The sequence below is a fragment of the Centroberyx gerrardi genome, chromosome 24 (genome assembly GCF_048128805.1).
Source record: "Centroberyx gerrardi isolate f3 chromosome 24, fCenGer3.hap1.cur.20231027, whole genome shotgun sequence".
In the NCBI taxonomy this organism is placed as follows: Eukaryota; Metazoa; Chordata; class Actinopteri; order Beryciformes; family Berycidae; genus Centroberyx; species Centroberyx gerrardi.
Window position 1 is genome coordinate 16,932,861 of NC_136020.1, and position 11,378 is coordinate 16,944,238.

Sequence of the window (11,378 nt, forward strand, 5' to 3'; positions counted from 1 at the left end):
GTACCTGGTACATGCCGTAGTCCAGGGACACGGCGGCCATGTATTTGATGTCCTTGCCGTCTTTAACGCTGCTCAGCTCGACCAGCAGGTGGTGCCACTCGCCGTCGTTGACCCGGACCTGGGGGAAGACCAGCGACGCCACCAGCTGCTCCCTCAGCAGCACCTCCATCCGAACCTGCTGCTCGCTCACCTGGGGAGGAGGGCGGAGGGAGAGAGAGATCGTCACGACAAGACTGCAGTTTGAAGTTGTAATACTGAATATAAACGTGACTGGCAGATAGCGAACTTGTCTTGTTTTTCCTGTTTTTCCCTTCCAAAAACAACTTTAAATACGGTATGTCTCACCATGAAGTTGACGGTGGAGGAGCGTCCGGCGTTGGCCTGCATCAGGGTGCCGGTGGGCTGCCTGGTGCGGAACATGAGGCCCATGTACCAAGGCACGGCGATGGTGACGTCCGGCTCGCTCCACGAAACCAACGCCTGGCCGTCAAAGAACTGAGGAGACGGCATCACTGGACAGGGACAAGAGAGTATGAAGGATAAGAATCGGAGTTAGAGCTAAAATATAGAATACAGGAATAGTATTTGACATTAAATGCACTTAAAGGTGCTACGTGTAGCATTTCAACATCAATAAACCACATTAAATTTGGCAGATGATGGGACAAGTGAAAAATCCCTTCCAACATGTTTATCCTCTTCAGTAAAGCGAAACAGAACACATACATGCAGAGCGATGGCAGTGAGGGACACGCTCCATCTTTAATGCTTAGTGTGTTGAAATGGTTAGATCTTTCAGACCCATTTTCATAATGGGATCTTTTGCTTTTATCATTGGTTATGATCTGTGTTGTTTTTTTTTTGTCTTCACGTTTTTGGCATGATATATAATTAGTGTCAAATGGTTCGTAGCATCCAGACAGTAATCAGATCTGACACATATGTATATGCTCCTGTGCACGCAGATAGAGAGAGAGAAAGAGAGACAGAGTGACAGAGACAGAGAGAAAAATGAGGATTTGTCCCATCAAGCTCCACAACCACACACACACACACACACACTAGTGTCTATCTTTCAGCACAGCATACAGTAAGTGTTTCCTGCTATATAATCTACAGTGTAAGAGCTGTATCATCCCGGGTCCCCAGGGCACATATTTCTACACGTGCACACACACACACACACACACACACACACACACACACACACACACACACACACACACACATACACACACTCCATACACTGTAATTATCAGACAAAACACATATTTGTTCCTGCAAGTGGGGAGCTACAGTGGTTTCATTGTCCTCCATAAAATAAAGAAATCTACAAATGTACAAAAACATCTACCCAGTGCTTCACTGTTCAGGGCGTCTTTCCAAGGCTAATCTCTGATAAACCAGAGAGAGGAGGGAAAACACTAGCAGTAGCAGAAGATACAAACAACCTGGGAGGTTCAACTGTGACTAAATCACAGCAGATGGCCCATGACTTTGGAGGAGTTTGCAAAATCCTTATTTAGCTAGTCTAAATCTCACATCTCAACGTCAATTATCATCTCAATTATTCAGAAACTGAGCGAGATTTTGCTCAGCAGGACTAATCTACACCCTTTTCTGCACCTGAACTATGCTGGATCCGAGTCCGGGTCACACTGCTCAGTAAAAGCTACCATTTGTGGATGGGACAGCAGGCACAGCAGAGCTTCTGAAGGTTTTAGCCCGACCCGAAATGAACAGGGGAGGGGGTCCAACTCAAATATAACCCAAGTCGGCACCTCTGCAGCTGCTTACAAATCCACACCCGATTAAAACTACACTAAACAAATTACTTTCTACTGAAACAGCATGATCCTGAAAAAGTAACTTATTTAACCAGGTAAGCTGACAATGAACAGATTCTTATTTATAGCAACAGCTTGTTTGAAACTGGTCCAGGGATTCAAACTCACTTCTATAACCTGCAAAACTGCCACCATCCTTAAGCATGTAGCATCATATTTCCAGTATAATCTTACATTTTGTCTAAACTGTAATCTACATTAAGTTACTTCTCTCTCGTTTTAAAAAAAGGTCCTGTACAAAATCAGAACCTGACCTGACGAAACCTGAAGGAATAATGAGGAAGAAAAAAAAACAAAAACCTGACCCGACTCTAACCTGGTGGGTCAGATCCAACCCGTTTCGGGGAAAGAGTCAGGCTGAGTTCATTTCTGTTCGGTCTGGAAGGTTATGGCAGCGTGAAAATCCCGATAACAAACGCCTTGGTTCTCGTATGGCAGCGAGGTGTGTAAGCCTTAAACCAAGTGTGTCAACAAGCCGAAGAGGAGCCAAAACCTCTTCCCAGCTCGCTGTGATCCCGGGCCCAGTTCAGATACTGGATCTGGGGCCTGGCACTGGTTGCACGGCTACCTCATCCATGAGAGGGCAAGGCGAGGTATTCACACCTTCACACATTGTTTGGAAGCTCGCCCTGAAGGAGGAAATCAAAGTTCTCTCCTTACCACACAAGAACATGAGACGGGTTATTACTCAAAGCAGTGGAATTGCCGGAGTGTAAATAACAACATTGTTGGCAAGCGATGCTGCGTTTATGTTTCTTCGTCTGGGATTGGACGGATGAAAGAAGGGGATAGTTTATAGTAGCTTATAGTATAGTTTGAGATATAGGCTTGTGATGAAGTAAGGAACCAGAAAATGCTGACAAATATAAAAGCAGGCTCATCTTCCCCCCGCCAGGCATACTCACACACAGATGTGTACGCACATGAGATGGGACAAGCAGAGTGTGAGTCACTGTAACCCTTTTAAAGCCTGCTAAGTACACAAATGTAGGCACATACATGCACACGCACACACACACACACACACAGAGACAGTTGACTCCCACTCTTGCAACATCCTAACCGCTAAACCGCGGGCGTACATGAACACAAAACTATCATTAATGTTGTCAGACACACACCACACAGATTCAGACACAAACCTGCCATCAATCACTGGAGTATATGAGCAACAGAATGAATAAATTAATTAATTTTCAGTTAGCACACAGTGACTGTCCACCGCCATGAGAAGGTATACAGACGACTAATAAAACAACAAGGAAATGAGGAGCCTGAAGTGGAATTTTACACCTCAGAAATAGAAAACAGTCAGACGGTAATTAAAGTCACAAGGAAACGGCACTTCGATGGTGGCTTGCTTCCGTAATTCAAAGTATTTTCAGTTGAAACAGGATGTCAGGGTGGGAAATAACACCGGGAGTGACTGTTGGAAAAGTGTTCAAAATGCTGTGCACATAATCTTGAGCTGTCACAAATTCTGTTAAAATGAATCAATTCCAGCCACCGGGATGCAACCATGATGTCTTAGGGAAAGGAAATGTCATTTTCGGGGGTGAACGCCCAAAAATGCTCCGCTGTACCATGTTGCCACTGCTGTCACTTTGAAAGTTATAGGTTTTACATGATGGGAGGGGCGGATGGGGGGCTGTTAAAAAATATGTGATGGTATTATTGGTTTAAATTTTTATGCACACCTAGTCACTTACTGATATGACATGAAGTAACCACTAAAAATATGCCGTTTTCCAGGAAGGAAAAGTAATGGAATTTTGATATAAGAATACAATAACATGTTTTTTTTTTAGATTTTTTGGGCATTTAGGTGTATGTTACGATATGGAAATTAGCTAACAAGGTGAAAAAGTCATTTTTCATTTCATTGTGACTTTAATGGATTGAAGGATCTATCTATCTATCTATCTATCTATCTATCTATCTATCTATCTATCCATCTGTCTATCTATCTATCTGTCTATCTATCCATCTGTCTATCTATCTGCAGACAGGTCCGTGGGTCTGCAGTTTACAGTAGACTGTCCAGTAACATGAGCTGTCTGTCACATGTACAGCCTGCTGAGGTGGTGACATAGAGACACACAGAGGACAGCCATGGGGTCACTGCTAGGGTGTGTGTGTGTGTGTGTGTGTGTGTGTGTGTGTGTCTTTTTTTAATCCTTTGATCGTGTGTTGGGTCACTGATATGTGAGTCAGAGCCTGGTCTTTGTGTTAAAAGCCCAAACCCCGGGCCATATTCTGTGTCTCTATAGTAGTGAGTGGCGGTTTCACTGTGACTTTCCATTGTGACTGCTGCATGAGTCAGACTGAATCAGGAGAGAAATTCCTGATCTTACTTGATCTCCAAAACACACACATTTCCTGGCCGTCCTGAAGACACACACACACACACTTAAGATAAACACATGCACGCACACACACACACACACAGAGACGAGTAAGCAGATGCATGCACACTTGGTCACAGACACTCCTATATAATGCATGTGTAAATACATAAACAGACACACACATGCACACACACACACACACACACTTGATCTCTATCTTGAGAGATGCTTCCTTCAGAGGAAGTAAAGTCACATTAACTCTACTGTCCACTTCCTCACTTCCTCTGGCAAAAACAAAACACACACTCTACACACTCTACACACACACACACACACACACACACTCTTACCTTGTTCACAGTTTTTGCCACCGTAGCCGGTTGGACAGTCACAGCCGTACGTGTTCCACTTGTTGACACACACTCCTCCGTTCTGACACACATCCTTCGCGCAGAAGTTCTTCTTGGCCGGACAACCTTAACATTAAACACATTTGCATCCATTTCAACTGAAATAATAAGCAAAATTTGGTGTGTGTATGTACAGAATGTATGTAAATATGGATGTATGTATGAAGGTTGTGTTTATGGGCTGCACAAATTACAACATAGATTTATTTTTGTGCTATGCAGGATCAATGGCTTACTAATTAAGTTTGAGAAAATCTTTCATTTTGTTTAAATTGAGCAAATCTTGGGCATTTAAAGCACTGAATTAATTGCATTAAAATTATGCAGAAAATGCTTTCTTTTTACTTTTTAATCGTTTTTTTTTTAACCATAAACTGAAAGTTTACGTTTATGTGTTTATGTGTTGAGTATGATTCATGACCTTTGGACCCTTGAAATCCTGAAAAGTAATTGGATAACGTCAAAAATAGATGGACACCAACAAGCCATGTCTGTGGTCCCGCTGTTTAAATCTACAGAGTGAGCGTAGCTTTGGTTTAGCACGTAGCACGTCTAACCTGCCGTGGTGCCGTTGTTAGCGATGAAGCTAGCCATGTCGGTGGGCTTGCTGTCGATGCTGAGGTTTCTCATGCAGCCCACAAAGTCTCTGTTCCTGACCGGGAAGTCCTCCGGCAGGTTGGGAACTCCGCCTAGCATCAGCGGTCCCGTCAGGTCCAGTGATCTGCAGAGGAGAGGGAAAGAAACTGGATCAGAGCAAGATCCAACATGCAAAGTAACGTGCTATGTTTCAATAAAATGTCTGAACACATAAAACATAAGCACTAGGATTTGGCGCTGTGGTGCAGGAAATCAAACCTCAAAATTAGAGTCAGATAAAGATACAACACACCTTGATTCAACTCCACACATTTTATAGGCCTGCACATGACAGATTAATAAGAATTTTACAAGTGTTTCAAGGCAGTAAAAGTTATAAACACTGACTTAAAATAGCATATATTAAAATAGAAAACGTGTGAATATACACAAAATTTAAATGGTTGAAAGAAATTCCAGGCTGTATCTTCAAAAAGGAAGATGATGTGCAGACTTGTTGTGTTCCATCACCTTTCAGGTTAGCATGAATGACGCTTGTGAAACATGGTTATTGTGTCCAAGGTTTTAAGTTGTCACAAGGCGAACGGCTCGCGTCACCATGACCAAGTCAGGTTGCACAGAGTGGGTCATGTAGGAAGCTGCTTACAGCCGGAGCCCCTAAACCCTCAACATCAAACGCTGAAGGGCTTTGACGGACTTACTGTGATGCAATGCTGCCGACGCACAACACAAGTCCAAACCACTCAACATATGATTTGTGCGCATAATATACTACAAGCACAGCACATGGCCAGAGGCATGTGGAGCTTACCGTAGTCCAAAAGTCTTTTAGGAATTCAATGAGGAAAATCCTTTAAGAAATCAAATCAGCATCTGTCACGTCTTGGAACCAACCAACTGGGAATTTTAGAGCCACAAACTAATTTATATATGAACATACAGTATATATATATATATATATGAAAATTGGTTGTGTCCGGCATTTTGCAGGTTTACCCCGCCTCCAAATATTGTGCTTTTACTGTATTCCCTAGTAGGATAACTTGCAAGTAGACCTTAATGAACTTAATGACAGCGACTGTGAAGTAGCAAGCAGATGTGTGGCAGGTATGCATTTGTATGTGTGTGTGTGTGTGGGTGTGTGCGTGTGTGTGTGTGTGCACATTCCTATGCATATGGGTATATTCCACTTTCACCCAACCCAAGTGTAACCTGCAAGTGTGTGTCACCCCTGGACACAGTTAATTTATCCTCCTAACACCTCTCAGCTACTGTGACCTGCGCAACGAGTTTCTGAAGGAATGTAACCTCATTAACTCCTCTTTGAATCTCTCTCTCTCTCTCTCTCTCTCTCCCTCTCCCTCCCTCCCTCTCTCTGCACACCAAATGTGTTTCAGCATGCTAGCTCACCTAAACCCGCCTCATTTAAGAAATAAAAAAACCCTCATGATTTAGAGTAAAGAATCAATTAGTCTGCGGTAAACATAAGTCGGGTAAAGCCGTGCTGAGCTGCGCTTTTGGTTGTCTTAGGCCTTGTCTGACAGCAGAAAGGGCATGGGGATGAACAGAGAGATTAACAGAGACAAAAAGAGGAGAGGATGGGAGGATGAGGGATGTGTAATCTGTTGTAATGAAGGCAATTTGACATAGCCCCCGAGGCAAAACATATTTGCCTATTAGTCTCGCCACCGGAGGGTTGTTTGTGTGTGTGTGTGTGTGTGTGTGTGTGGGATGGATTGGAGTGCATGAGCTTAGAGACCCACAGAGAGACAGACAGAGAGAAAGAGAGAGAAAGAGAGATTCCAGCTCACTTCTTCTGTCCGGTCTGGGTGCCCTGGGCAGCGCAGGAGTAGTTGCCGATCTGGTTGCCAAAGCGAATCGCCATGGAGATGTCACAGTCGTCCACGGCAACCACAGCCACCTTCTCTCCCGAGGGTCCATGGGGGATGCCCAGGCGCCCGATGTTAGGCTGAAAAACAAGTTACAAGTCAATCATTGCATTCAGTTATTCATTACACCAGCACTTAGAACAATATAGCGGTCATCTCCATAATGATCCAAAGCAGCATTTTTGCTTTTAGAGATTACATCGTGGTATTTCTGCTTGTTTAAAGGAAAGAAAGTAAAGGAGAGAGAAAGAGAGCAAGGCATGCAGTAAAGAGTAGGAGATCATAGTGTGCCTTTGCTTGCAGTGCCTCTTTCATAAATAATTTTTTTATATGTATTATTACGGCTAGATGTATAAGAGATAATGGCCACAATTGGGTAAGATTGGTTGATTTCTTTCTTTCTTTTATACAATCTTAGAAAGTTGGCTAGGACAGCTGCTCTGGTGCTGGATCAGTGTAGATTGCCACTACACAAACAATGTCTAGCTGACTTTAACCGACTTGGAATGGAAGTGCAAAGGCCTCTTTTGACTTGAGACAACAAAAAACCCATTGTATGTTAGCTAGCACCTAATGATTACTAAGTAGGCTAATTCCTTCATCAAGGCCCGTGGCCGACGAATGTTGATCTGAGAAAATGTGGATCAGCTTAGAAAATCAGGCCACCAAATCGCTTTAGTTTTTGTAATATCTAACCTGAGACTGAAGTTCACTGGAGCATTTCCTTAACAATAGCAGCCATGGAACAGGAAGCAGAAAGCATTTGAGGAGTTTCATTCAAAGATATATAAACACCAATTGAAAAAAAAATAACACCTGCTCTGTCAAAATGATTGCTGGCATGAAAGTAAAAGCACATTAGGGGGTTTTGTTCAAGATATGAGTCATCTTAAAACATTTACTTACAACATAATGATGTCTTTGATAACAGAACCACCTGTGTCCTAGAAAAACTGACTCATGAATTTGAGGCGACAACATTTTTCCACTAGATAAACAGTATCTAGCATTTTGAAATGCCTCCCTAACCCTTCATTTCCTCGCAGTGTGTGTAAGCAGAGCCTGAGTGGCTGCTGATTACTTAACTCTCACTCCTCTATCTCTCCTGGGTAAATATCTCTGGACTACAAAAACACAACAATAGGACTACAGATCCCAGGTCTGATCACAGTGTTTACACAAGACACCCAGGGAGAGGTTGAGAGAGAGAGAGAGAGAGAGAGAGAGAGAGAGAGACTAAGTTGCACACCAGTAGCCTGCTTGTCACAAACTAACAAACAATGATCCTTTACATTTATTCAATTCCATTCATTCTTTAATAAACTGTTTATTATTGTGTATATCAGGTAATTTGCTTCATTGTCTTGTTTCATATGAATTTGAGAAAATGGTAGACCAGATAGAGAGTGAGAAAGTGAGAGAGAAGGACAGAGAGAGTATGAGTGTGTGTGTGTGTGTGTGTTCATCTCCTACACAAATAGGATTAGAGTAATGGGACACTGGTGGGGCAGAGAGACGGCAAACAAAGGAAGAAGGAAAAAAGAGGGCAAAAAATAGAAAAGAGGGAGCGACAGACAAAAATAGGGAGGCGGGCTGAACAGAAATAGAGTCCTGGGGGGGAAAACAGAGAGAGAGAGAGAGAGAGAGAGAGATTGAAAGAAAGTGAGAGAGAGAGAGACATATAGAAACAGGCAGTCTTCCATTCTGGCTCAGGTGGGTTCTGGTCTGGGCATAGTTTCCATCCCACAGGGAGTTTTATCATAGTTTATCGCTGCCACTCCCTCCGCCATGCCCTGTTTCCACTGCTTCCACCAAAAACACTTTCACACTTTCCACAAAGACGCAGGGAAGCTGTCGAAACAGCTTCACACCGCTGACGCCATCGCTCTCTCTCTCTCTTTTCTTTCTCTTTCACTTCTAATCTCACCTCACTCTCTCGCTCACGTCAAATTGAATAAAATCAAAAAGAAGCTTTAATGGCACAAATGGAAAGAGACCAAATGGTGCATTTTGACGGAAATAATGACATAGCTAGATATATCCATCATAAATTACAACTTCACACACACACACACACACACACACACACACAGATGAGCACAGAGAGTGGGAGTGAGTGAGCGAGCTGTGGGAGTATTCGATCTCTTTCCTGTGGAAGTGTGACAATAGAGAGGACGGGCTGCTGAAAGCATACCAGGCGTGGCCGGGCAGCAAAGCATCATGGGTAAACTCTCACACTATAATCGGCTCCCAACACACATCACTCAGCTCCGCTCAGTATGTCGAAATTATGAACCCCCTCAGAATAGGCTGTAGGATCGCAGTTTTACCACATGCGCTGAGAGAAATAGTGTGTAAAAATCAAATTTGGTTCTCTTTTGGGCAATCAGAAGTTGCGAGGAACAATCTTGGCAATTAGTTATTGGAATGATCGATTGCCAGATTGGAAAATCGACCTTTATAATACGAGAATTATCAACCATCTTTAATATCACAACTGCTTTGATAGCTTTCCAATGCTGCTGTAATCCATCCTGCATGAGCTTGTTTCACTGTAAGATAATGGAAAAACTCAGATTCATACAGATTCATATGAGCTGTTGGGGGTTGTTTGGAGTTTGTGTCAGTTTCACTGGGTGCCGCACACAGCCTGGTACACGGCCATGCCCCGCTCACCGGGCCGACCCCCCCCGCACCGCCATAACTCTACTGATCTGACCACACTGCTGATTTACAAGAGGCAGACTGACAGCAATTTACATCTGTCTAATCTCTCCATCTCTATGAGGGAGAGAGAGGGCGGCGCTGGGAGGGCTTCAGGGAGAGAGAGAGGAGGGAGACGGAAAGGGAGAGAGAGAGAGAGGGAGGGCGAGGGAGGAGTAGATTACTGTAATACATCAGTCAACTACAAACAAATTAAGCAGAAAATCGCTTCCTGGATGTAAATGCACAAGTCACAAGAAAGGAATCAGGGAGCAACTGTAGCGTGAGAAATGCAAGAAAAATAAAGCGCCACTGGATCGTTTCCCGGGGGAATTTAGATACAGTGTGTGTGCAGAACGAAACGAATGAATGTTAAAATACTGGATGCTTTCCCCTCCTCCCTCCTTTTTATAGAAGCCGGTCATGTATAAACAGCATTTGTAATTTGCTGGAGGAAACACACAAGGAAACAGGACGGGAGAAAGTGAATGGAGCAATGGATTTTAAAATTTCAAGGTCACAGATTCGATCCCCCTAAAGCCACATGTCCTGCTGAAATGTCCTGAAGCAAGGCACTAAATCCCGACCCGCTCACTCTTTGTAAGCTGCTGTGAATAAGAGCATCAGCTAAATGTCTAAAATGCAAATGTAGTATGTGAATAAGTGCAAGTGGATGAGCAAAGAGCAGACAGCTTTCACCAAGTGCAATGACAACAGCTCTCTCATTTAGTAGGTGAAATGTTGTAGAGCCACTCTACTGGTGCTTCAGTCTCGTGTAGGTGTGTGTGTGTGTCTGTCTCGGTGTGTGTGTGTGTGTGTGTGTGTGTGTGTGTGAGTGAAATGAATGCCTACTTGTCCTGAGTGGACACTTACACAGAAAGATGGGAAAAGAGAGCTTGGTGTAATGACAGACAATCAATGGTGGAAGCGGCATGCACACACACAAACATACGCACACACACACACACACATACACAGTTGGTATTCTACGCATTTCTAAGACTAAAATATATGATGTCAATAAATTCACCCAAAATGCTGTGTGAATTATTAATTATTGAGTCCAAAATCTAACTTCTTCCAATCAAAAATATAGTGTGTGTGTGTGTGTGTGTGTGAATAACCCATAATCACCTTGCATGGAGCATGTGAAGCAGTCATGCTGGTAGGAAGCCACACCCCGGTCCCTGGCAACCAGCCAATCGCCCCTCGGTATCTACAGGAGCCTACTTGTGTCAACCCCTCCCATCCCCGCCCCCCACCCCCCGGCATTACCACGGCAACCACAGACATCCGTCTTCTCCGTCTGTCCACGCATGAACGAGTGAACTCTCTCCGTTCGTGTCTTCCACTGTTGGCTGAGGCGCGTCAAACTGTCATAACTCACCAGCTTCATACCAGAAAAGGAGGACCGGTGCTTTTCGAAAACTGTCGAGTGGCAAGATTTAACGCGGCGTTATGTAACTCGGATTCCGCTTCCTGAACTGACACGACATGACAGCAGCCTGTGGTGAGACGCTGCACTTCAGAGAGCGGGAAGATGTAATCGATGTGCTAGCTGCATTTCATCCACAGGTGAAGGAG

The 11,378-nt window shown here is 43.8% G+C and overlaps 1 protein-coding gene across 3 annotated transcripts in view; it reads right to left on the minus strand.

Moving 5' to 3' along the window:
* The window catches only part of celsr1a (cadherin EGF LAG seven-pass G-type receptor 1a), a 112,387-nt gene that overhangs the window by 29,784 nt on the left and 71,225 nt on the right, over positions 1-11,378 (minus strand). For all 3 annotated transcript variants that reach the window (XM_078281951.1, XM_078281949.1, XM_078281950.1), the window contains exons 7-11: positions 7,014-7,171; positions 5,163-5,326; positions 4,546-4,671; positions 346-512; positions 5-190 (exon numbers count right to left, since the gene is read on the minus strand). In XM_078281951.1, coding sequence (XP_078138077.1) covers positions 5-190; positions 346-512; positions 4,546-4,671; positions 5,163-5,326; positions 7,014-7,171 — 801 coding nt within the window. The remainder of the gene's footprint in view (positions 1-4; positions 191-345; positions 513-4,545; positions 4,672-5,162; positions 5,327-7,013; positions 7,172-11,378) is intronic.